At 46.9% G+C, this 26,564-nt stretch overlaps 3 protein-coding genes across 4 annotated transcripts in view; 1 reads left to right on the top strand and 2 right to left on the bottom strand.

Moving 5' to 3' along the window:
• Positions 1 to 14,282, bottom strand: part of gckr (glucokinase (hexokinase 4) regulator) — an 18,904-nt gene extending 4,622 nt beyond the window's left edge. Inside the window, exons 1-18 of the mRNA XM_068590481.1 lie at positions 13,518 to 14,282; positions 12,752 to 12,922; positions 11,603 to 11,795; positions 4,321 to 4,396; positions 3,848 to 3,997; positions 3,690 to 3,758; positions 3,546 to 3,614; positions 3,280 to 3,353; positions 2,622 to 2,688; positions 2,459 to 2,512; positions 2,251 to 2,345; positions 2,042 to 2,147; positions 1,840 to 1,958; positions 1,614 to 1,712; positions 1,197 to 1,294; positions 926 to 993; positions 291 to 387; positions 101 to 210 (exon numbers count right to left, since the gene is read on the bottom strand). Coding sequence (XP_068446582.1) covers positions 101 to 210; positions 291 to 387; positions 926 to 993; positions 1,197 to 1,294; positions 1,614 to 1,712; positions 1,840 to 1,958; positions 2,042 to 2,147; positions 2,251 to 2,345; positions 2,459 to 2,512; positions 2,622 to 2,688; positions 3,280 to 3,353; positions 3,546 to 3,614; positions 3,690 to 3,758; positions 3,848 to 3,997; positions 4,321 to 4,396; positions 11,603 to 11,646 — 1,395 coding nt within the window. The 5' untranslated portion in view covers positions 11,647 to 11,795; positions 12,752 to 12,922; positions 13,518 to 14,282. The remainder of the gene's footprint in view (positions 1 to 100; positions 211 to 290; positions 388 to 925; positions 994 to 1,196; positions 1,295 to 1,613; positions 1,713 to 1,839; positions 1,959 to 2,041; positions 2,148 to 2,250; positions 2,346 to 2,458; positions 2,513 to 2,621; positions 2,689 to 3,279; positions 3,354 to 3,545; positions 3,615 to 3,689; positions 3,759 to 3,847; positions 3,998 to 4,320; positions 4,397 to 11,602; positions 11,796 to 12,751; positions 12,923 to 13,517) is intronic.
• On the top strand, positions 7,924 to 21,857 carry LOC137793982 (XK-related protein 6-like). Its single transcript, XM_068590482.1, has 4 exons — positions 7,924 to 9,021; positions 12,733 to 12,929; positions 13,550 to 13,967; positions 14,102 to 21,857. Exons 1-4 carry the CDS (start codon positions 8,429 to 8,431, stop codon positions 14,604 to 14,606), a joined length of 1,713 nt encoding a protein of 570 aa, XP_068446583.1. The 5' UTR covers positions 7,924 to 8,428; the 3' UTR covers positions 14,607 to 21,857.
• On the bottom strand, positions 14,334 to 26,564 carry enpp4 (ectonucleotide pyrophosphatase/phosphodiesterase 4). Of its 2 annotated transcripts, XR_011078270.1 has the most exons (9): positions 26,421 to 26,564; positions 25,314 to 25,548; positions 24,943 to 25,239; positions 24,737 to 24,841; positions 24,166 to 24,364; positions 23,899 to 24,069; positions 23,541 to 23,810; positions 22,995 to 23,239; positions 14,334 to 14,954 (listed from the first exon to the last, which is right to left on the bottom strand). XR_011078270.1 is itself a non-coding variant. In XM_068590483.1 (8 exons), exons 2-8 carry the CDS (start codon positions 25,545 to 25,547, stop codon positions 23,139 to 23,141), a joined length of 1,377 nt encoding a protein of 458 aa, XP_068446584.1. In that variant the 5' UTR covers position 25,548; positions 26,421 to 26,564; the 3' UTR covers positions 21,667 to 23,138. The 2 variants fall into 2 exon arrangements, 1 of the variants encoding a protein (XP_068446584.1); XM_068590483.1 differs by lacking the exon at positions 14,334 to 14,954 and having other exon boundaries at positions 21,667 to 23,239.

Genomic DNA, 26,564 nt, shown 5'->3' with positions numbered 1-26,564 from the left:
TTATTAGCTGGATGAATAGATGCACTCTGTGTTACTGCGTTGTAACGTTGTTCATCCATTCATCCAGATAATGAAGACAGACAGACAGTCACTCACTCACTTGTTGGACAGCAGCCGCGGTGTCTCCATCGACTTGATGATAAACAGCGTGGAGGTTGCACGTCTTTCCTCTCACTGTGCGCGCCAGCTCCGCCACGCCGCTGACATCGTCTGCGGAGAGACGGCGTCAGGAAACGCGATGTCGACGTGTGAAATGGACGTAATCCAAAACAAAAAGAACGCTGTCTCACCGGAGTGCGTGTAGAGAAGAAGAACGACGTCCCGGTCGTCGAGAGAGGGCAGGACCAGACGCGAGAAATCCTCGTGTGCGATGCAGAAGTCAGGACCCTCAAGGACAGAAAAACATTAAAGTATACACTGCGTACTATTGAATACATTTGAGTTCTTTGTGAGTCTTTTTTTTTACTTTGCACATTTCAAGAAACCAAATTCTCGAATGAATGAAGCCCACCCAGCAGTGTAATGAAGACTTAAGCTGATTCATTGAAAACAGAGAAGTCCTACTGGGTTTCACAAAGCAGGTACATGCTAATCCTGCTCTGGGTTAATCTAAAAAGTCAGATACGGCGGGGACAGATGTGTCATCGCACACTGCAAAATGAGAGCTGGATTTCATTTTAATTGGATTACACTGGATTTCAGTCATATTAATACTTTGTAAGGCCGTGTGAGGATTTCTTAACAGCCGTAGACCAAAACAGAAAGCTTCATGTCCGGAGTCGGCAAGCTACTGACAGCACTACTGTGAGTCAGAGAAATGTTCAATCTCCGGCCTTTTTATCCTGTGTTTCTGGACAGTAATTACTTATTCGTGAACTCTATTGTGTTTTCCAGAGATCTCAATCCATTGTTCCCATTCACATACCAGTGGACCCTCATTGTTGTTCAGCTCTCTGTATCCTCCACTGATGAAGCCCCGAACATCTTCGAGGCCTCTCACACACAAACACACACACAAAGGATACATATCATAAAGATATAAAAGCAAACCTGATGAAAAAAAACGCATCGCCTCTGATCACTAACCACAGATTGTTTCCTTCATGCCAAATTATGCACAATATAATCCCACAGGAAGAAAAACGTGTTCATTCTGGTTCAGCATTGTACCACCGCTGACGCGTCAGACTCCTCACCTGCTCCAAACGTGGGGACACACTCGCTGGCGTCGATGAGGCCCAGCGTGGCCAGGGGCCCCCAGCCCAGGTAACACACGCGCCTGCCCCGTCGCAAGCTGAAACACAACAGAGCGGCAGATGGTTGGCTTTTAAATGGGTCAAATCTCCGACAACGAGTACCACAAGTGTTGTCATTGTATACGTTTTAGGCAGAATTGTCCGGCTCACGAGAGGAAAGCTAATCCAGCATGCAAAATGGCGTTATCCTACAGCGACTCGGACACGTTTCCACCTTGCAATCATGAAAGTGCTTTGTATTTCAGCTTTTTCGGGAAGAATGGGGCTTGGAAACTGGCAGCTGAAGAGCCAGGATGAGGCTCTGAATCCCAAATCACAAGATGGGTAAAATTCAAGGTTACAGTGACGGATTTTCACCTCTGTCCGGCTGCCTCCAGCAGAGCGCCTATCCCCTCTCTCTGGGCGTAGGTGGTCTCCAGAGTTTTCTCGTATGCTCTCATGTCCTGCAGGATGCCCCTGTTGGAGAGAAATACAAAGGAGCTAACTTTGGATCATTGTGATACTCAGGTGTTTGGAACCCGGCACGCATTTAAATGTATCGGTTACGAGACGAGAGGTTCTCTGCGTACTTCCACGCGCTCACCTGGGGGTGATGGGTGCGTCTGCGAAGGCGGCGGCGTGAGCAGCAGACAGGACGACTTCCAGGAGGATCTTGGTGGCGCTGGCTCCCTTCATCCTGGACGAGCCGCTGACGGCTTCTGGCTGAACACACATTCACACGCCGTCTGAGCACAGACACGCGCCGCTGTCTCTCTCACGCAAAGAGCACAAGCCGAGGTTCTCACCCCAACCGCTGGGTTGACGAGGAAGGCCTTCTGGCGTTTGGCGAGCTCCTGCATCCTTCGCACCACGCTGAGAAAGGTGAAGGTGCAGCCGGGAATGTGCTCATTCCTGACACATTGAACATTTTGGATGTCAAAAATTTAAAAAAAAGATTTCACAACATTATCCCTTCTTTTCTAACATTTTAATGTCATGACATTAGTGCACATACCTGGCCTGATCTGGAGGGTTGAAGCCAATCAGTACAGGAGTGTACACCTCAGGGTGCTGCAGGCAGAAGTCCAGCTGACCCGCAACAAACGGGGCCTGTAGGCAGCCGGATGTTGAATAGAAGACAAAAAAAGCATAAATTATCTGCATGCTTGAAAGATCCCATGAACAACACAGAGTTCAGGTTGCAAATAATTGGCGTGACTTACAGATAATCCACAGGAAATACCAATGAACACTACACGCTTCTGTCCCTCACAGACCTGCAGGGCAGGGAAAACATGCGGTGATGAAATACGTTAAAAAATCTACCATATTCACACACAAACACACACACAGACACACACACACACACACAGACACACACACAACCTTCTTCAGATTGAGCACGCCCAGTTTGGGGTCATCTTCAGGAGCTTCTTGGGAGGATAGCAGAGCTCTGGGAAAGACAGACATTTCTTTTAAACATGTTAAAAGTTAACTCTTCAATAAAGAAATTATACATTCTTCCTCTTACATTTGAAAAGTTTAATTCCTTAGCAATAAAACACAGGCTTGTTCAATTAAATATACTTTGGGGTTACTGTAGCCTTACTTGTATAACTGGTAGCTTATGGTGGCTAATGTTAGCAAATATTAGCTAGATAGTGTTGCATAACACTGCAGTACAGAACAAGTTGTGCTATTGTAACAGTGCATTAGTACAAGAACATTAGAACATTTTCATAAACAAAAGCAAAAGGACCAGTTAATGACACTTAAACTATAATATTGGTTGCTAAGTGTAGTGCTTACACTCGCTAACATTAGCCACCCTAAGCTAATGCTACATTAGTTGTATGGCCTAATTACCCTCTTCAGTTGCATCCAACGTTAGCTAAGATTTTCTTGCTTACGTTAGCTAACATTTGCCATTCATAAGCTAAAGCTAAATGTGTTTATGGCTTTCATTTGTGAGTGTAAGATTGTTATTTCCTCAAAACCACTGGTCATACACGTTGTGTATCAGTGGAACAAAACAACAACATACTTGTCTCCTCCTGCGATAGTGTAGGAATAGACGGCGCTCCGGTCCAGCTCCCGCAGCGCTCTGTTGAAAGACGACTAACAATACACACGAGCAACAAAACCACACAGGAAGTGATTTACCCCATTAAAAAAAGATAGATTTAAACACGTGATTTCATGAAGGGACATTGACCTGATATCACTGCCGGGGTCTGGCTTGTACGATATCAATTTCAATGCTTAAACAAATTGTTTGCTTCCTTATTAAATCACATTTTCATCTCTTACCGTGATGAGGAAAGCCAGTCGACCAGAAGTCCCACAGCCACTCAGTACAATGAGACTGTCCCGAGGATCCTGTTAAGAAAGAGAAGACACACTTTAACAACACACCTGACTGAGCAACAGACACACAGACACAGGAACAGATACCTTGAGAATGTGCTCCACTTTCTTTGCAACCTCCGTCAACGTTTCCACCACTTGTTTGCTCAAAAGCCTCTAAAAAAAATAAATAAAGACATCCAAACAATCAGTTCCTTAAAAGATCATAATCTGACTAAAGGTTGGTCACATCTGAACACCTGTACCTGGTAGGTGTCTCCCGTCTCGTCCTGAAACATCTGGGCGTCACAGGCCTGCAGCATCCTCACGATACAATTGGTCGAGGCCCGGTCCATGTGACGCGTCAGGGGGTTGGACTTCTCTGAAACAGGAAGCGACGGCTCATAATCTGGGGACTGAGAAATATCAAATATGCATTTGAAGAATAGTTCAACTCATTTACTGTATTCAAACGCTCTGTATACTAATCGCAGAATATGGTTAATATACATTTAAACAACTACAATAATGTATTCGTAGTTGATTTGCTATAATAGTTTATGATATATTGATAATATATCTTAACAAAGAGGAATAGTTTGACTTGTTTTACTTTCTTGCTGAGAGTTAGACGACCAGATGGATACCACTCTCGTGTCTGTATGCTGTGGTATTGATCTTCTCGTCTAACACCAGGCAAAAAAAGCAAATATATTTGCATGTATTACCCGAAACTTACCTCCCACTCATGCATAGCAGAGAGACTGCAAGTCCAGTTGGATCCGGCCATGATGAGCAAGCAAGTCTGTCCTTTTCTGCTAAAAAACAAACAGGATTTGAAAAGGAAATGTTCGGCTCGCTCTGTGGTGACAAAGTTCACTAAAGGACCTTTGAGACCGAGGAGTGAAGGGAAGTAGAGATCACTCTGTCACGCTATCGTGCAAGAGGAGTCGTTCTCACAACTCTTTTATTGGGAAACGAGAGAACTAAAACAGCAACACAAAGTTGAAGAAATGTAACTGATTAATCGCATGATTTTTATACGATTAATCGCATTATGCGCCAAATTCAATAATGAAGTAAAAAACAGTGTATTGCACGCTTTTATTTTCCCTTCTATTGATTTTCTAAGAATTTCAGCTCGCTTTTTAAATTAATACAACTTTTAAAAACGTAAAAAGAACAATTTTATTCTTGAACTAGTGAATCATGATATGAACTTTATCTCAAAATGTTATGACCTTCTCCAGTCCCATTATGACAAGTCTTCCTCCTCATCTGGTTTGAAAATCAAATAACAATAATGTAATAGCTGATACTCAGTGTGTGTGAGAGAGGGAAAGATAATAAAACAATTCAAACAAATACATTTGGACGAAGGGCTGAATGGTAAATTAATCTTGTAGGTTAAATCATTTGCAAAAGAATGAGAAGAGTTGGATCGTGGAGATCAAACTCCGGCAGCAAGCAACAGAGGGTTGGGCTGTGCGAAAAACATCCAACTGATTCTCAGCAGTGAGAAAATATTTACGCCCCGGCAGATTGTGGAGTCTAATATGTCTCCATCGCTCTCGGAGTCAGACTGTTTGCTGCAGAGCTCCTCGCTGCCCCGGACTCCCACGACTGTCTGTCATAACCAGCCGGCTAATTTGCCGTCGGTGACACAGCGGCGAGGACGTTTGCTTTTTTTAAACGTTCCATCGACGAAGAAAAGACTAATATTATTCCTCCTCGCGCTTTATATATAACTTATTTCTGTCTTTTACGCTGCAAAGGCCCCAGACTCTCTGCGTCAGCCATGCATACACTACTCATTACTGGCTCACGCTGAATTTTAATGAGTTCAGACATCCGAGGCGACACCTCGGCTGTGCGTAGGGCCGTGTGATAACTGAGTCAAAGCCAGGTTGTGTGTTTCTTTTTGCCTCTCTGTAAACCACCTTTGGGGCCCTCGGACATTAACACGTGACCCGAGTGGGACATTGTGTTGTCACTAAGTTAACTTCAACCCAACTTGCTAGGAACCGGTCACCATCTGCTGATCGCTCGTCGCTATCTCTGCATGTGTGTGCCTGAAGATGAATTTCAAGCATCCAAAATCGGCTCTAATCAGCATTTAAGTACATTTGTTACACTGCCAGGGATCAATTTCCTCTGAAAAGGGTATAAAAGCGCCTCTGTGAGCAGAACAAAAATGAACATGACATGCCTGATTAGTTACATCTTCAGTGTGCTTAGCTGTACGATTTTGTATACAGTCACATGTTGCTGCAGCACAAAATGACCCCCCCCCCCACACACACACACACACACACACACACACACACACCTCTGACACATACTGTACATCTCTCACTATCTTCTTCCTGAACCAATGAGATGATGCAGATTAATTTGGTCCCAGCATGGCAGGTGCAATTAACTTCCTTCTGTGTTGTAAATTGGGATGAAGGCAGCATGGAGAATGAATGCCGCATGGAGAAGGACGAGTCAAATATTTGCTCACAAAAGTAATCTGAACATGGGAGGAAAAATGCCTCAATGATTTCCACATACAGCATTGGATTTGAAAGGTTTATCCACTGTCAGACTTATTTGATGGCCCTCACCACTGGGCTCCCATTATCTCAAACTGGGATCTCTGTTCAGAGGCAAACAAAAGCTCCGCCTCGCTTCGTGTTTTTGGCTCTTTTTCGCTGCCTGTACTTCAGCGTTGAAAGGCTCCAAAACCAAAACAGGAGACACTTGATCTCCAGTCTTTTGGCGTTTTGGGCCAATTCATGTCTGATGAATACTGCACAGTGAACACTGCAGCTTAAGGCTTTTTTCAACATGTTTTCCTGGATGTGACACAACGTGCAACCTTGTTTTCAAGGATTTCATTTCTATTTCATTCGTGAAATCAAACTGTGCATAAAACATCTATAACCAGAAATATGTGCTGGTATTGAGTGCACATGTCAGGGGTCGGACACTCTTGCTCACACAAAACACACACACACGACCATCGACTACCTCTCCATCCTCCAGCTGCAGTCGTCAAGGCAACCAGGAGGCAAATCTCCAGTGGACAGAGAAAGAGAGAGAGAGAGAGAGAGAGAGAGAGAGAGAGAGAGAGAGAGAGAAAGAGAGAGAGCGGGAGAGAGAGATAAAGTGCAATTGCTTGTACAGAAACGTGCTTCTGAGAACGAGGAGCAGTGAGGAAGATATGCAGCGCCTGCTTAGCATAGTGTGTGTGTGTGTGTGTGTGTGCGTTTAGGCAAAACAAATTAGGCGTGTGTGTGTGTGTGTGTGTGTGTGTGTGTGTGTGTGTGTGTGTGTCACGCTCCTGAGAGGGGCGGATGAGCGAGCATGCACGTGTTTGAGACGTAGTCTGTGCATTCCACTTCAGTTCGATAGGAATCGTCGCCGAGTGCCCTTTATTACTTCTCTATGAGAAAAGAAAGAATGCTTCTTATCTCCTTCCATCCTTCCCTCGTCATCTATTTTTGTGGCTTAATCCCCCCTCCCCTCTTCCTCAAGGAAAAACATGTGCATTTCCCCTCTTCTTCTGTCTCTGTCACACCCATTTTCTTGGCTCAATCTTTCAGTCATCCTCTCTCTTTCTCGTGCATTCTTCCTGTCAATCTTTTCATCCCTTTGGAGCAGCTTCCGCTTGAATCCTCTTTTCTCCTTCGCTCTCTCTCCCTCGTACTCCTTTCATCCCTCCTCTAACTCCTAAATGCATCCCTCTTTTCCATTTGCGGCCTCGCGGCTTTCCAACTCCCTCAGTTCCTACTCTCCTCTCTCTCTCACGAACACACACACACACACACACACACACACACACACACACACACACACGTACAGAGTCCATCCTTGTTTATTGTGTTCCTAAATCCTCTATCTCCCTCCAGGGATCACACACACACATATGTTATACGGTTGATTAGGCTGGCAGAGCCACAGGGCAGCCGGCCCACTGGAGGGATGGATGGAGAGTATGAGGGAGAGGTGGGAAGTGCAGAGAGAGAGAGAAAGAAAGATGGATGTAAGGGAATATTGAGAGGTGGAAGGTGGAGGAGAGGATGGTGATTGATGGAGAGGTGAATGTTGGACGCTGGAAATTTCATCCGCACTTCTTCTTCTAAGGAAACTGACCCACCCTGTGCCCAAGACAGAGTACCGCAAACGCACCAACAACCTTATATGCTGATGCACGTGCGCGTGCCCGCGTGCAGATGTGAATTCGAGGGGGGGGGTTTGAGGTTCCTCGTCCGGCAGGGGGCGGAGTGAGAGCGCGAGGAGAGAGGAGAGAGGAGTGGGCACGCTGGAGCTGCAGAGGGCTGGAGCTGCGGAAAGGAGCGGAGCGGACGCCGGGAACCTGCAGCCAGAGGGCGGGCGGGATGGGAGGCAGAGGTCGGGGGTCCTCCGGTTGACTGAACAGCAAGGTTTATATTGGGGTCGCGGTTCCTGGAGTCCGGTGCGCAACCACACGCGAGCGCGCGCACACTCCTTCACACATCTTAAGAACAGCGGGAGATGCATTACGTCACTAGATGACCGAGCGCGCAGGACGGGGATGATGCAGGGCTGCTGGACGGAGACGGGCACGGATTCCTCTGCTGCGAGCAAGCGCCCGGCGGCGGTGTCCCGGCCGGACGAGGAAGAAGAGGAGCCGCCGTCGCGCGGCCGCTGGCACTGATGGCTCCTCGCGCCCCGGGCGGGAAAGAGACACAGCAGTCGCCGCTGCGCGAGAGCGAAGGGGACAGGTATCTGGGAAGTGACGTGGTATCCGCGCCCCGCGAGAAAGCACCACGGTGCGGTTGTCGTGCATTTCGCAGGAGGGCAGGAGCGGGAAGGGGAACATGGCCGCGCAGTCGGACGGCGGCAAAGCCGGGGTCGGCGGCGGCGGCGGCGGCGGCGGCTTCGCGCAGCTGTACGACGTTGACGCCGATGAGCAGCTGGACTCCGCCGCGATCCACATCTGCCAGTGCTGCCGCACCTCCGCGTGCTACTGGGGCTGCCGCTCAGCCTGCCTCGGCTCCCTGCTCGGCGGGGGCCATCCCACCGGAGGGATCGGCATCCGGGAGACGCACTGCCCGCCCCGGGAGCAGCTGTGGCTGGACTGCCTCTGGATCATCTTCGCCCTCATCGTCTTCTTCTGGGACGTTGGCACGGACCTGTGTCTGGCGAACGAGTACTACCAGAGGCAGGACTACCTCTGGTTCGGCCTCACGCTCTTCTTCGTGCTGGTGCCGTCCGTGCTGGTGCAGATTCTGAGCTTCCGGTGGTTCGTGCAGGACTACACGGGCGGGGGGCTCGGGGAGGTGGAGGGGCTGACCAAGCGGGGCGCGGTGGCCCTGGGGTGCCTGTACCCCGGCAGGGACCGCCTGCAGCTGGCCACCATCTGGCTGTGGCAGGCCACCATACACATCCTCCAGCTGGGACAAGTGTGGAGGTAAGGAGGGGGGAGACAAACACACACACACACACACACAACACACACCTGATCCTAATCTGTCACCACACTCCCTCCCCCTTTTCATTCTCACTCTCACTCTCTCTCTCTCAGAGACACACACACACTTAAAGGGTTGGGTGTCTCTTCGATGCAGCTAGAAGAAGGCAAAGCTTGCTCCACACTGACAGGAAAGAGAGGAAGAGCAAGAGGAGGACAGGGAAAGGCGCTCTGTGACCCCCCCAGCACTTCACTTACTATCTGGGAATGACAGACAGTTAGCCGATGAAGAGAGACAGCCAGAGAGGCAGTGAGGGTGGACACACACACACACAGAGAAAAAGACAGTCAGAGAGACAGTGATCCCACTTTCACAGTGTAACGTTGGGGTTCTGTTTCTTCCTTTTCTCTATAAATACTGTACAATGTGAGTCACTGACACAATTTGCCCTCAATCCAGAGTGTCGCTTTCAGCACCATGGACAGCGTCCCTGTCGGGGTCCTTCGCTTTAGTTGAAGAATAGAGAAGTTGGGGCTGTGTGTGTGTGTGTGTGCGTGTGCGTGTGTGTGTGTTAACATATTCGCATACGAGCTCAATGTGTGTGCGCGCCCGTGTGTGTGACCAGTGGAAAAACGGTGTCACGGCCCTTCCCGTGAGTGTCAGCATGCATGGAGAGTACAAAGAGGGAGAGCATCTGCGCTTCTGGCAACACATCTCCCTCTCTCTCTCTCTCTCTCTCTCTCTCACACACACACACACACACACACACACACACACACACACGCGCGCACAGTTGGACAGGGGTAGGTGCTAATTGTGGTGCTAAAAGCACTGTCGGGGAAAAACACAAACACACATGGATCCTATTTGCTGTTATACACACACTTCTTATTTCATTTCACATACTTGTTTGTGTATTTTTGAAAGAAGTAGTCGTAGTAGTCGTAGTAGCGCACTAGTTTGTCTCCTTCCTAGCCGACTATGCAAGGACAGCGTTCACACTCATTGCCCTCCCCACTCTCCAAAAAGAGTCCTTAATGGTGTCCACTTGCCTCTGGGCGGACAGCAGGGAGAGTAGAGTGGTGTGTGTGTGTGTGTGTGTGTGTGCGTGTGTGTGTGTGGACATCCTGCTGTGCCACTCAGCTCCTCTGCCTCTCTGTGGTTGTAGGACTTTAGTCGTCCCTCACGTACAAGTACACACACACACGCGCACACCTCCTTTTACCTCCACGCACCCCACCCGGTCGTCGCCCCCTCAGCCTGCAGAATGGACTCTCCCACGTGGGGAAAGCGAAGGGGGACAGGAGAAGAAGGAGGAAGAAGAAGAAGGAGAGCAGGGAAAGGAGGGAGTGGGGAGGATTGTGGCTGAGGAAATGGTACGGCCTGATTGAGACGGATCGCTTAGAGATGGAGAGGCTGGGGGAGAGGAGGGGAGGAGAAAGAAAAGGTTGCACATACACAACGAGTAAACTGGGGGAGGGGAGTAGAAAAGAGTGCGAGAGGAGGCGTGAGAGTGGAGGGGTGGAAGATCCACTGTATTCGGTAGGTTTGAAAGCACAGCCCTCCGTGTAAAGCCATTAGGCCTCTGTACGCTGCACAATCCTCCATCCTTAACCTGAAGGTGAATACCAGGATAATAAAAAAGAAGAAAAAGAAGCCAAACAAACGATGCTGGTTCTCCTTCATTGTTCTCGAGTCAAGGACAAACCGCATTCTTGTGTTTGTATGTTTCGCTAAAGCTACAAAATCAATTCATTTGGCTTTGAATGGTTTGTTATGAAGCATTAACATATCTGAAGAATAGGATGATAAGAATAGGTTGGATTATATGGGATTGCTCATCACCCCTGATCAAAACACAGGAAGTCAGGGCGGATAATCAATCAGTCAGTCAATCATGTGTATTCATGTCATTTCAAACAAATCAAACGCAATTCAAAGCGCTTGATTGTCGGGATGAAAACAAAACGGCAAAAAAGACAACGAAGACACTAATGCACAAAATAAATGCAGAAAATATGAATCATGATACGTCCATAACCAATTTACTCTGTACAGTGAAGTATGAGAAGGATGAAGAAGTCTCGTGCAGCAGAAACGCTGCTCGTTCCTCTGGATTGTTGACTAGCGGGAGACGCTGCCACGACTGCTACTGCCCTGCCTCTGGAAGCCACACCCATATTTGCAAATGTGCTTAATCGCGATGTAGTTCAGGAAACTTGCCAACCGGTTATGTTGAGTCTTTAATATTGACTTCAGGACGTGAACAGCTGAGCTAGCCAGTGAGCTCCTGGATCTCAACAATCTGGGTCCAGACAAAGACCTCAAACCCTGCAGGTGACCGATTTTGAGCCAGAATACAACCATTGACGAATCCCATCTGAGCTCAGTCCGTCAAATTGGCAGAGTACGTGCAGCGCAGACCTCTAACCAAGACATTGAGTGGTGCTTTCAGGTGAGCGATTACCCTTGACCTAGTACTGTTGACGAGTACCCTTGACCAAATACCCTCAACCTAGTACCGCTGACTGCTTATCCCCAGACCGATTACCTTCAAACCTCTTACCCTCGACCTCTTACCCTTGCCATGAAATTCCTCTGTGATCCAAAAGCCTCATTGGCATTGGGTGGATCCTTGTGAGCTGCTATGTTGCAGTGATAGAGGACTGGCAGGTTTCAAGCGCTCCTCTACCCAGGTGTTCACAGCCCTGAGCAGTTCTTCTGAGAGCGCAGGACCATCTCGACCTCTGGGTTCATCCCACTGGCGCCAGACCTGCAACCAAGTATTTGGGAATGATAATGCGGTCCACATTGGAGTTTTCATGTAGCAGACACTCCCTCCTCAACGTGCCACCAGATCGTTAATTAGCCAGAAGCCTTCCCACAATTGATCGGCCACAATGCATCTGCATCAAGCCAGACTGATGCGAGTGGCGTGCGTGCACATGTGGGCGTTTTCCCAGGGATGCTGCATTATTTATGTTTTGTGAATTAAGCTTGTATGTTTCAAACATGGAGCCGCACATGCAGACTCCTGCATAATGTAGGAGCGCATGCACACACGCGATGACACCCGTGCGCGTGTTTAAGTAATGCGCTCACTGGGAACCAGGAGGATTTGTGCACATACATACACAAGCACGTACATGCAGCCACACACAGAGTCTTTAAGTGCCCTTGGGCGATTTAATGGAAACCGCTGCCTACATCCCACCCACATATGTACTGTCGTTTCCCACATCTAGAAATCTTCTCAGTATGTATTGATCAGCAGGTTGTGATAACAGTATGTTCATACAGCAGACTGTAATGAAACAGTAATATTTACAGTACAAGGTCTATAGCGCTATACGTCGGAGCAACTATTCTGTTGATTGTTTTCCTGAAATGGTTTAACGGCCACGACAATTTATAAAGGCGCTATTTTAATACAAACCAACATTGCAGACCAAAATATACTGCGTAGTATCATTCATGAGGAAGAAGAGCAAATACTTACAACGATAGATTAACAAAAAAGGAGCTGACGGTCTTTTCTGTCGATGGAATAATTAATTAATCAAGTTGTTTAATCCAGCATGAATGATGGCAGTAGAGAAAAACCTCCAGCTAAAAAAGAAAATAAATGAAAACTGGCGGATCAAAACAATGACGCTGAAAAATAATATAGTATTATTTTTAATAAGCGCTCATCCGTCTGATCCCTGCAGGTACATCAGGACTCTGTACCTGGGCATCATGTCGCGCCGGCAGAAGGAGCACCAGCGGCGCTGGTACTGGGCCATGATGTTCGAGTACGCCGACGTCAACATGCTGCGGCTGCTGGAGACCTTCCTGGAGTCCGCCCCTCAGCTGGTCCTGCAGCTCTGCATCATGATCCAGGAGAACCGGGCCGAGACGCTGCAGTGTGGGTGGATGGACACATTTACAAAAACACAACGCCCTGTTTTCATGTCGACCACAAAGCACACGCAAGTCAACAGCTGCGCAAACAGTTATTAGCAATTTCAACACATCCTGCTCAGTAATTTGTGGCTGGAAATGGTGGGGGATTTTCAGTGCTTTTTGGTTGAGGTAGTCCGAGAAAGAAAGCACAATCATAGGTGCTAGTCGAGCTCCGTTGGCCTCCTCTTCCTTAGTCATCCAGAAAATGTATCATTGAGGCGGCCACCCACTGGCGTTAATCATCCTTATCCCTCAGGAGTTTAGGGACACCTTCTACTTTTATGCAAAGATGAGACTAGTACAGTGGGCGGATGCACACAGCAGCTGGGACATTAAAAATAACTTTATGTTTCAGGCTCATCCCATTAAGCGTCATTACCGAATGTTTTTCGTCGTGTCACACACCGCTTCTTATTTAAGGACGTGTTACATCGTTACACAAAACACCGCAGCTGACTCATAATCAGTTTTTGTGCTTTTTGCTTCGTGAAGCATGAAAAGTTGATTCTACTTTGTCCTGATGGAGTCACATCGTCCTCCACCTCTGTACCTTGATTTGGCCTGCTGTGATTCCCCCTGTAGGCATCTCCTCTCTGGGCTCGCTGCTCTCTCTCGCCTGGGTCCTGGCCTCCTACCACAAGCTGCTGCGCGATTCCCGCGACGACCAGCGCAGCATGAGCTACCGCGGGGCGCTGCTGCACCTCTTCTGGCGCCTCTTCACCATCTCGTCCCGCGTCCTCTCGCTCGCCCTCTTCGCCTCCCTCTTCCACATCTACTTCGGCATCTTCGTGGTGGTGCACTGGTGCGCCATGGCCTTCTGGGTGGTGCACGGGGGCACCGACTTCTGCATGTCCAAGTGGGAGGAGGTGCTCTTCAACATGGTGGTCGGCATCGTCTACATCTTCTGCTGGTTCAACGTGAAGGAGGGCCGGACCCGGTACAGAATGGTGGCGTACTACATCGTGGTGTTGGCGGAGAACACCATCCTGACCGGGCTGTGGTGAGTTGCGTTCGCTTGCATGTTGAAACCTGGATGAAACTAGAACAATATGGTGTTCGTTAAACATTTAAAAAGCCACAGCATTATGACGAGGAGACCCCTGAATTGACCCCTGTGTCGTCGGCATCCTGAAGGTACACCTACAGGGACCCAGTGTTGACGGACGCCTACGCCGTCCCGGCGCTGTGCGGCGTCTACCTGACGTTCGCCGGCGGCGTCCTGGTCATGCTGCTGTACTACGGCTTCCTGCACCCCGCCACCGCTCACCTGCAGCCCAGCCCGGCCTCGTCCTGCTGCGCCCAGCTGCTCTGGGGTCTCCCCCTCCCCCCGTCGGCCCCGCCCACCGCCCCGCCCACGCCGGCCCACATGGCCAAGTCGGAGACGGACGAGGACGTGGCCGAGACGTGTCTTCCCGTCTTCCAGGTGAGGTCGGCGCCCATCACCTCCAAGCCCGAGGGCCCGCTTATAAAGATCGACATGCCCAGGAAGCGTTACCCGGCGTGGGACGCCCACTACGTAGACAGGCGCCTGCGGAGGACTATAAACATCCTGCAGTACATAACGCCGGCTGCTATGGGCATTCGCTACCGTGACGGACCCCTGCTGTATGAACTGTTGCAGTACGAGTCCTCACTCTGACACACACACACACACACACACACACGTCTACACACAAACATCAGCACATGAGCACTATAAAAAAACATGGATGTACACATGGATGTTCAGATTTAGACGCACAATGTCGCACTTGATGTAAGCACACAGACACAAAAGCAATCAGTCACACTTTTATGCACACACACGCACACACATTCCCACACACATTCCTTGCGGGCACCATGACCTGAGAGTCCCACGGCCATGACTCAACCTGCTGCTTCAGCACGAGTCCATCTCCTCCCTTGCTCATCCTCCCGACGCTCTATTTCCAACTCCTCTGACCGCTCTTCATCTGGTCTCAGAATATCACAGGTTCGTGCTCCACTGTGAAGAATGAAAAAAACACAAAAAACACACATAGGAGTCTTTGACCACCGCATGCCGTTTACGTTGTGTCGCTCGCACTCCCACGGGTTTCAGTAGAACAAAAAGATGTGACGCAAAGAGAGAACGTCACTAAGGAAATTTGTGAACATGTCGTCTTTAGTCTAGTCAAAAGGTAGTGTATATATTTTATATGTACAGAAGGGATTTTTTTTATGTACCGTGACAGTGTTGTCGACTGGGAACAAATTGGTTTTGGGGTTATGTTGACAAGGTTATCAGGGAGAGTAGCAAAGCATGATGGGAAAGATGGAGACCGAGACACACACTCAAGCAAATTCAGAATTTCACTCAAAGTTTGCATTAACAGAATAGTTTGACATTTTGGGATATATATTTGTCAACTTGCCAGAGTTAGTTACCTTTCTCTCTCATGTCTCCACTGTAAATATGGAGCTAGAACCATTAGCTGAAAATGTGTTCGAAGAGAAAGCCAGGTATCATCTCTAAGCCTTTAAGAACGCTAACACTTTAGCATACACGATGCGACAGTTAGCAACATTAACTCCAAAAGTGAGAACTTGAGAAGTCGAGGCAGCTCAAAATAAGACCCAATAACTCTAAAACAATGTTATGTTCCTGTTTCTGAATTGTCAAAGTGAAACTATGTGCAAATAAAAAATGTTGTGCCAGCAAAAAACAAGAACTAGCTACATCGGCTAAACTGGATGAGATAACAGAGATTAGCTGATAGTTTGAAATGTTACATATCTATAGTTCATATGCTAAAAATATATATATTTGTATTGCCAAAAGGACTGTCACTATCTCACTCAAAACATGTATGCTAAAGTGTTAGCATGGAGCTAAAGATCCACTGAGAACAGATGGCAGACTCCAAAAGTGTCCAATTGTTTTAAAGTCAAACAGAAAAAAACATTTTTACAGATGAATTCCCATATTGGTGGAATAAGTGTGACTGGCTTCTGATGTTTTCGGTATTACTAACGTATGATTAAATGATGAATATTACCGAATGCAAGAGGGAACATAAGGCAGCAATACTTATTTCACCGTTTGTCTACAACTACGCTGTCTTGGGGTTCATCTCCATCGTTTCCTATTGTGCTGGGAGGTTAGATTTCCTCGTTGTCATTCTTGCCAGGCAAATTTTTTTAATATCCTACATTTTCCCGCGTGTCAAGTCTTAATTATTTTGGTCTCATGCTAACAGGGTGCTGCCACTGAAGCCGACACAAAACCGTGTTGGTCCTTAATCGTCACCACCCTCTCGATGACTTGTCTCCTTCTGTAACGAGTCCAATGTCAACTCCTCCGGAGCCGCCCACGTCTGAGCTGTGATGAGCGGCTCATTATTTATTTATTTGGTTTGTTTATCCCTGTGATGCAAGCTGTTACATTGGCAGGCGACAAAGCATGAGTGGAGAAATCGGTCATCAACCCGTCGACGAGGGACGTTGCTCCCAAAAGCACACGCCGCCAGAGGGAGGTGGGGGGGGGGGGGCCTTGACGCCGCGTGGCGAGGGAGCAAACAAAAGTGTTTGGAATGCGACCGAAAGTGTTTTTTTGCCGTCCAAACGCGCCTTTCCTCCAGTCCCACGCCAGCGGCAGAGCAGGCGAGACTCAGCCAATGCGCCGCTTCAGATGGTGCGGGAAAAACGCAAAAAACAAACAAAACACACACACACACACGCTTTTTATTATAGCCGCTGTCCGAGAGGATGGAGCAGGTGGAAGAGAACGGTGTTGCATTTGAAAGTGGAGGAAAGAGTGTTTTTAAAAAAAGGGGAACGTCAACATTTTTGGGTGTAATTTTAGCCTCTTGTTTTTCTTTTGTCAAACTGTCAGAAAATAACTGTTTTTAAAGCAAGCGTCTTTTCCGACCAGTTTTTTTGTGCCGCAAACAAAGATGCTATTAGACTACAATTAATATGATGGTTAAATAAGTCAGTGATCAAGGAAAAATTAAGATTAAATAACAAGCAGGTGGGATGTGGACTATGCATTTTTATTTTGGACCAGTGGTTCGCATCAATCTTTATAGATCTTAATCATCTAAAAAAAAGAAAACAGTTGACACTTTTTCCTTACATCACTTGAGGCAATAAAAGTATAAACTGGCTCTAATTGTTAGAGTTCCTTCTTAAAACAAAGCAAACATAACCTGTGACAGGCCTGGAGAAGCGCAAACGTCTTTTACTATTCTGTAAATCATCTATCGACCCCTATTGGGGTCCCGCCCCGAGGGTTGGGAACCCGTTAAAGACCAAATAATGAATACAAAAAGGCTCAACAAATCAATGAACCATGAAAATAATCATTTCTCGGAGCCTTGTCATTTTCCAGCGAGTGAAAAAAGGAGACTAACCCCAACAAATGTTGACGTATCCCTTAAAAGTTAGACCAACGTGAACGAACAGTGAGCCGACATTACTTTTGCGTGGTGCTAGCCGACTTTAAACAAAAACAAGAAAAACTAATCTTTTTTGCTGCCAACTAGATTCAGTAGGTGCGAACGAGCGACAGAAGCAGCAGCATTCATATGGTGCAACGAGCTACAAGAGTCAATTGGCTGCTAATCCCACTTCATATGGTGCAAATATGGATCTCACACACACACACACACACACACACACACACACACACACACACACACACTTATGGTGCAATAAGGGCAGATTGTCTCTTTGAATTCTATGGTGCAACTTGACTACTGCCTTCAGTTGTCGGCCAAGGCTGTGCCAAAGGCTCCGTCCAAACGGACAACTGCTCTTCCCGTTCTGCAGAAGCTATGCAAGTCTCCGACGCTAGGAGATGTGCTTAGTGTACACGCTCACAACACACACACACACACACACTCACTCACAGGGTTTCCCCTCCACAGCAGGGAGATGTGCGTAGTACACAGTGAGAAATAGTGCAACAACATGGGATGTTTCCCTACCTCACCGCTTAAACACACACACACACAGACACTCACTCACACACACACACACACACACACACATACAGGCTAATGTCCAATAATCCCTTAGCCCTTTATAATTTGGGAACAATATTCATATGGTGCTATCGAGTAAAGACAGGTGTTTTTTTGTAACGTTATGGTCACACTCGCGTTGAGAGTGTACAGAAGAAGTAAAAAAAAAACAGCAACACCCTCCGTCTCCGAGGAAAAGCAACAATGCCTTATCCGCTGGACAGAAGTGGAGGTGGACAATTATCTTTTCCCTTCAGGAGGGTTAATTTAGCTGTGTACACTCCAACGTGGACTGTATATTAAAAGCATGGGTTTAGATGTGTCGAAGCACAGAAAATCAAAAGAAAAGGGACAAAGAGAAGTGAACACGCGACATTAAGAGGGTGCAGATTGTGAATTTCTTGCATGAATGTTAGAATTTGAGGAAAAGTGTGGTCGCTGCAGAGGCTTCGTTTGTGCTTCTGGGTTGTGAAAGGGAGATTTACGTTGAGCTCGTCCCATTAGCCCCCTTCACTCGCACTGACCTCTGACCTTTTGACTCAAAACCGTGGCCCCCTTTTGCACCCAGAGCTCCAGCCAATCAGAGATCAGGTTTCAACGCAAATCAGGTCTGACGCAACCAAAAAAAACACACACACACACACACACAGTTCCTTCTTTACACGGAAGTTTTCACGTGTGGCGTTCAGACTCGGCCGTAGCCTCGTAATCAAAACTGCAGGTGTCATAATAACCGTGTCCATTTTGTTTTAAATTCACAAAATAAAATGTTTAAAAAAACACACACAAAAAATCCCACTCTACAGTTGAGTCTGCACGCTCCAAATGAAGCTTCAACACCCAGAGCCTTAGCCAGGCCCGCCCTGTGGGGCAGATCCAGTCAGTGTCATTGTTCGGCTACACATCCACAGCTATGCAAAGGTTACACACAGAAGGCCTCCGGGCTTGAATAACCTTTACAAAAAAAAAAGAAGAAAAAAAAAATACCACATCACTGTTCTCATGTATTCCTTGTACTTTTGTCTTTGTTTGCAAATCAGAGGAGAAGAAAAGCAGGAAAGTGTTCATGTGCAACAATGCAAACGTGTGTGATATATCAATGAGTTGACTTTTTACATTTGTTAATGATTTTGGTAATCTTGCATATCATTTCTATGAAGTTAATGTAAATTTTTCTCCATCGAGTTTGTCTGTTGGGTTCAAATTGGTCAGGGGAGGAGGGGGAGGGGTGGGGGGGCGCATGAAATGTACCTTTAGGGTGTGTAATGTACCTTTAGGGAATAACCAGGATGGATGCAACCTCCTGACGGAGGAATGATTATCCGATTGTGAAACGTATAAACCAGAAAGTTATTTTTTTTGTTCTTTGGATGAACATGTAAATGTTCTAGTATCAGGGTCTGCAAAGCATATGAGGCCTGTGGTGAGGCTGTGTGCGTGCGTGTGTGTGTGTGTGTGTGTGAGTGTGCGAGTGTGCGTTGTGTCAGTAATGCTTCATATGCTTTTTTATTTTCGCCAAAGTTTTCTCTTGGTCCGGAGCTGTGAAATTATCATTACTCATCGTGGTTCTGTAGAACTGGAGGCCAGACGCCAAGCCGTTCCTGATCTCAGACCAGTTTGGACCAGATCTGAGTCCAGCGACGGCTGAAATCCTTTTCTTTGAGGAGCGCGTCGGAGTGATTTCAGCGGTTTGACTCAGGTGTGGATACTATAAGCACAGGGCAGGGACGAACTAATCCTTAACGTGGATCTATCTATAAGATGTACCATGAGCTTTTATTTTGTCGGGGTCATGCTTTTCTACCGTGTTCTTCAGCTTGGGGAAAAAAAAAGAAGAAAAAAAAGTAGCTCTAGAGATTTCAATGTGCAAAAGTACCTTTTACTTTCTCGTAGTTGGCATTTTGATTGTAAATACCTTTTTCTGGTAATCCTCCTCAGTTGGGTCTATGTTCGATGAGTTGGTTAGATGGCTCTTTCAAATGTACCGATAGTAAATGTTCTTTATAAATATCCAGAATGTAAGACGGGAGAAGACTGGAAACTGTGTTTTTCGTAGGAGTCTGTGCCATCGTGTTGTCTTGAGTATAAGCACACTGATATTAGATCTGCTGTGCTGGGAGGGGATTTGCCAGACAGTCGCAACCAAGCTTTGGTTCTGCTTCTCTGGAAGAAGGGTGATTCAGACGAACGGATGTAATATTTGTCTCTCACATTCCTGATAAACACAAAAAAATTGTTTGTAAGTGTTCTGCAAAGAGAGACCATCACCACAAGCAAGGATTCGTACACAAATGTCCATTTTGACCACCTATTTTGTGTAAAAAAAAAAAAAAAAAAGAGATAAGTGCTCAAGAATATATTCATCACTTGCATATCTGTACGCATAAAATGAATCTGGAGCCAGCAGCCGGTTCGCTTAGCTTATCACAAAGAGCCAAAGCTAGCCAGCTATGTTCGAAAGTTTAAAACGTGGGAAGGATTTAGCTTCACTCGTTCCAAAGGTGAAACCCTGGCCGAGCTAACTGTTTTTCAGCGTTTTAAAAAACTTTTAAAACAAAGCTAGCTCGGTTCTGCAGTCATTATGCTAAGCTAAGCTAACCGTCTCTTGGCGCTAGCTTCACATTGAGTGTACGTGAGTGAGTGTGGTATCAATCTTCTCGGCTAACTCTCAGAAAGAAAGCCAATAAGTACATTTTTCAAATTTGTCAAACAATTGACAAATGTGATGATGAAAGATAGAAATCTAAATAAATAAATAAATAAAAAAACTCTCAAACCCTGCGCAAATAAACCCAAACCTATCTACATGGCTTGATACATGAGAGAAAAAAAGATTAGTCATTTTTTGTGAACCAGCAGGAGGAAAAGTAAAAAAGAAAACACAAATTTAGGAGTCGTGTGGACATTTTGGACGTTTGGGTGTGATTGAAAAGCTTGATGCAATGGTCCCATTTGCAGCATGCAGCTACATGCCAAACAGTTCAATACATAAGCACATTTTTCAAATGTAAGGAAGGAAATGTTCAAAGAGGGACAAAACTCAGTTTTTTTTCAGTCCGATGAAAGCAGCGTCTGTCCGGCTCGCACCTCCGTCTTCGCTGTAGAAAAGATGGCTGCCGCCATCGACCGTGTTCAAGCCGCTCCTGCGTCAGCTCATAAAACAAAACACCGTTCAGGAATCTTCTGGTCTTTCTGAAGGGGGATTCAAGAATTCACAGCGAATGTTTTCTGACCAACCGCGAAAGAAACGGGAGCAAAACAAGACGATGCGTCTTGTTGTCCGTGTATTCTGTGTCTACGATAACTGCAAAGCATTCTGGGGAAGAGTTGAATAATATTTTCAATGGCTCTACGTGGCCAGTGCTAGGAAATGTGTTATTTTTGTTACAATACCTCCGGAAAATAAAGTCTATTTATCTGTGAAGAGACAAAGATTTACAATTATACAGATGACTACATAGAAATTATGACAGATTTTAAATGATGTTTAACAGTTATACAAGTGAAAACATGTACAGTTCATTTGGTTTTGAACACGATACAGAAATGTATGTGCGTCAGTATTGAGTTTGATTTTATATATTTACCATTTTATTACATTGTAATGTTGTGACTGCGATGGAGAAAAAAAAATATAAAGGAATATAAATTCATTTTTTCAAATGTGTGTCGCTTTTCCTTTAAATGTTGAGATTTATTTTGAAAAAAAGGGATTTTCAATCAACTTTATTCATTTTGAAAATGTCATTTCACAGGAATCTCTTGACAGTGAAGGCCGATTTGCATAATACCCGTGTTTTTCCAGCTTCATAGACTAGAAAACTAACAACAGTAACTATTGATGAAACACAGCGTGGAGTGCAGCCTGAAAGACCACAAACACTCAGGTTCGGATGTGGAGTCCTTCCTCTTCACTTCAGCAGCGAGAGACATACTTAAGACACATTAATAGATGCATGGACACTATACGCACGTCAGTATGTGGTCGGAAGCATTAGAGCACTGCATTGAAGGATGAGGCTGGAGATATGCTAAAGTTGTAATTAATCCCATGAAAAGACCATCCTCATCCTATCGGCAGCACTGTAGCTTTCATCAAACCGTCCTCAAAAAAGAGGAAATAGTGCATTAGTAGGGTCTACTTTCAGCCGTGGATGAATGCACATTGTGCTCTGGTGAGTATTTGTGACACACAGGAGGAGGAAGGTATATTTGGCTTTGATGCCATCATCAAAAACTACAGCGTGTGTAAGAAACAAGGCATCGATTCAGGAGACAAATGTGCGCCTACACATTTCTTACTTAATATTAATTGTATTGTGTACATCTTAAGAAGCCAATCCCTCGGTAAAAACTAATTGATCTTGAACGTCTCCTTGGAGCAGCTGTTGTGCATCTTAATAACAGTCTTTGGTGTCATAAAAATACATGCTGCAAGTACAGAAGAATCTGCATAGAAAACGCTCAGCCCAAAACACCACTGCGCTTTACTGTTTGTCGTTACCTCGTACGATAATTCAGTAGTAACGACGTACCAAGTCAGGTGTGACATTTCAGGTTTTAGCTATAGATAAAAGGTTCTTTACATCACGTGAGATTCAGGTTATCAGTGTAACAAATGAACCAAAACAGTAACAGTACACAAACACGCACACAGAAAGACAATCAAAAGATTTCCAACTAAAAAAGCTGTCCCTCTTTCAACAGGAGCTCAATCAACCCACTGGCTCCCTCTACTGACGAAGAGAACACTACGTCACATACGTCACATACACACACACAACAAAAAGTTTTCTATAAAACGCTTCCCTGCAGAGAAATAAAGAATAAATCTCTCAATTCTAAAATATTAAGTAAAAGTCCTTTTTTTGTCCCAGAATAAACTTATTAATCTCAAGGTTCATCCACGCACAGAAGAAAACATTCCTCAAAACCGTCTGGCTTTTCGTCACATATTGTAGTCCATAGTTACAGATATATATTATATATTTATATTTTTTAAACCTACATTATGGAGAGTCAATGCAAACAGTATTTACCTTTTTCTAGCAGTGATTGACTCCGCAGTGAGTGCCGGTGGGCCTGAAACAACGCACACGTGGCAGAGTAAAGTGAATCATGTAAAGTGCCTCCGGCGAGCAGGAACAGGTGACACAGGTTCGGGTAGTCCGTCTCGCATTGGTTTAGACCTCCAGCAGGGGATCGTCGTCATCTTCGTCTACCTGCAGCCTCTGGAAGGGTCGGGAGCCTGACGGGCGCCGGTGCCTCAGGAACCTGAACAGAACTGAAGAGCAACGAATCCTGTTAGGAGAGCTCAGCCGAACTTACGGACATTAACTTGACACGCAGCTCAGCTGAGAGCAGAGCTGCTGCCAACATTTGTTCAGCTTGTTTCTCCGACAACTTTTATTGAGGTCACAGTGATCGTTGCCCACTAAATTCAAATCTGTTCATCCTTCAGTCCATGTAAAAGTTTGTGCCAAACTTGAAGAAATTCTCTCGAGGTGTTCCTTCATTCAAGAGAATAGTACGGACGTATGTACGTAAACATATAAACATATATAACAAACTGCGTTCTGACTCACGGGTGATCGTGGAGAGCACCAACAGGACGCCCACCACCAGGCCGACCACCAGAGGGAGCTCCCAGCAGCTCTCAGCGGCCAGCATGCAGCGGGCCTGGTTCAGGGTGCCGTTGTTGGGCTGCGGGGGCACCAACAGCAGGCGGCACATGAGCGGGTAGATGTCCACGCTCTGCAGGCTGCTGATCCGAAAGCCCCGGCGGAAGCTGGGCCCCACCGCGGCCATGAAGGGGTGCATGCTGGGCAGGGTGTTGTCATAGCCGTGGTCGCCAACTGGAGGGAATATAGGAGAGTGGCGGATGAGTAGGCGATCACATGTCTGGCTATCACAGTAAAGAGAAAAACAACTCGGTAGACGTACGATGCGGCAGCCCCCCCCGCTGCACGATGGTCCAGCCCTCGTCGGCGACCAGTATGAGCGGCGTGGTGCGCTCATTGTTCCGGTAGTGCAGCCTGTCGGGGATGGCTGACTTCAGATACACCGTCATGTTGGGGTGGCACTTATCCAGCAAGGCGAAGACAGCCTCCGGATCTGCAATGCACGTGCACAGAAATAAGCATTCGTGTGAGAAAACGTCCCTAAAAACACAGCCGGCTGTGGGCTCTTTCGCCTCTCGTGGGCCGTTACCGTGGTGCGGGATGATCGCCGTGACAGGGGAGAGGTCCACCAGCGTGTAGTTGTCAGGGTGGAGGCAGTCGTCCAGCCGTATGAGGCGATCGGCCGAGCATTGGGTCATGCCGTGGTCGCTGGTCACCATGACGTTGACGTGCTCCCAGAGGCCGGTGCGGATCAGCTCTGAAATCAGAAGGCCGATGTTGTCGTCGACCTGGTCGCACACCAGCGGACACGCAGTCAGTCACGGTTTCCGTCGGGAAAACCCCAAAGCGATGAGGAGCTTTGTACGAATCTGAAGCGGAGCGGCTCGATCCATTGGGTCATACCAAGCTCCGGACACATATACAACCTCCATACGTCTTTTAGTTACATGCATTTACCTTCATATTGTATCAAAACGTTGGCGGTTCTTGTCTAAAAAGAATATGAAACTAATACCTCTAAAAATGTAATGCAACATCCGTCAAACCACTGTGGTTGACAATTGCACGGGAATGGAATGTGTCCATAATTAGCGAGGCAAGGCCACAGCTGCTTGGAATAACGCACGCCGTGACAAGCCAGACATATTTGTGGACAGTACCTCCTTCAGCACTTTGCTCATGGCAGTGTCGTTGTCCGGGCCGAACAGGTGACCCGACTTGTCCGGCTCCTCCCAGTAGAGCGCTGCGAACATCGCCCCCTGCTCCTGGTGGAACAGGGTGTACGGTGCAGGATGTCAACGGGGAAAAAAAACGATGGCCACCTTAAAAGAAATCGACGAGCGAGAAGCACAGTGCGCTTTCCTACCTTTCCATCCCCCAACATCCACTTTGTCACGTTCCCCAGCCGCTGTTGAAAGGTCACGCGCGAGTCGTAGCGACGGTAGTGCGACGCCGTGCGGTTGTCGAGCACCACGTCGGAGCCGGGCCACATCATGGTCGCCGTCTCGTAGCCGGAGTCCAGCGCCGTGATCCAGAGGGGCTGCGCCTCGCTCCACCACACCGGGTCGGTGTCGTTGGGGCCCACGTGGAAGCTCTTGTTGATGGCGGGGTCGTACATGTTGGTGGCAATGATGCCGTGGGACTCGGGGTACAGCCCCGTCACCTGGAGAGGAGAAGCAGTGAGGTCTTAAAACGTGGTTGCGACACACAATTTTAAAAACAAGCAGCAGGTATTACCAGGGTGTAGTGGTTGGGAAACGTCTTAGTGATGAAGACGTTGGTGAGCTGCTCCACCAGGACCCCCTGGCTGTACAGCCGCTTCAGGTTGGGCATGGGGAACCGCCGCAGGTAGTCTGCGCGGAAGCCGTCGAACGACACCAACAGCAGTGGCGGAGGGCCCTGCCGAGTTGTGGCGTTTGCCGCCCGGGCCACGGCGCCACACAGGAGGGCCAGCAGCACTTTCACTAACATCCTGAGGTGTGAACGAACGTCTGTTAAAGCACAACTCTGTGTGACTGAGAGGCACTGACACAAGACAGAGTCCAGTGTCACCCTGTGTGTGTGTGTGTGTGTGTGTGTGTGTGTGTGTGTGTGTGTGTGTGTGTGTGTGTGTGAGATGAGACTTTGCTAAAAGTGTTCCTTCCGTTTGGTGAGCGTTTCTGAGAAACTTCCTTTCTCACTCTACATCCGGTTTCCAATTAAATTTTGGTTTTGTTTTTATTTCTGTAAAATATTTTATTATCTGCGGTTACTTACCCTGCATGTTAGTTTGTTAAATATCTATTTGCCGTTTCTTACAAACAATTTGTATAGTTGTACGTGTGCAATTGTTAAATAAAGATTAAAAAAAATAATAATAGAAGTGTTTGACTCGTCTCATTGTTTCAGCCACAAAGAGCACCTCAGTTCCTCAACGACACAAGAATACCAGCGAAACCTGTATTTTATTTACAAGGACCTGACTGCCAAGATCTTGTTTTACACACGACCTGGCTTGTTATGTGAACACTATCTCTTCTTTAAAGTGTGCCACTTTGTTATTTACGCACATACACTGGTGGAGGACGAGAGAGACCCCGAAACTCTCTTGAGGCTATGAAGAGAAAAGGAGGACAAACCGCAACCAGGAAGTCCCCGTTTGTGACAAGAAACACCACATTGAAAAAATGATTCAGACAACGCAGGAGTCAAAATAAATATTTGGTGGTGTATATTGTGACACGGAATACTTATAAACAAAATTACATATATTTCCTGCTATGAGCGGACAAGCGTACAAGCACACGTTAGCTTGCTAATGTTACAGCGTTCACGCGCCGCTAGCAGTTAAATATGTAACGCCACCTGTAACGGTGATGACAGGCAGGTGTCCTCCAGACAGTGTAGTTGAACAACTTTCCCCTTCAGTCTTTTTCTGGCAGCAAACTCATCACTTGACTTCTTGACTTCCTCAAAATAAGGAAAACGGTGGGAAGCTGTCGCGCTAGC

Source organism: Clinocottus analis, unplaced genomic scaffold, assembly GCF_023055335.1.
Source record: "Clinocottus analis isolate CAN_PGR_092001 unplaced genomic scaffold, fCliAna1.0.p SCAF_24, whole genome shotgun sequence".
Lineage (NCBI taxonomy): Eukaryota > Metazoa > Chordata > Actinopteri > Perciformes > Cottidae > Clinocottus > Clinocottus analis.
Note: the sequence above shows the minus strand (reverse complement) of the source record. Positions and strands in the feature narration are given on the sequence as shown.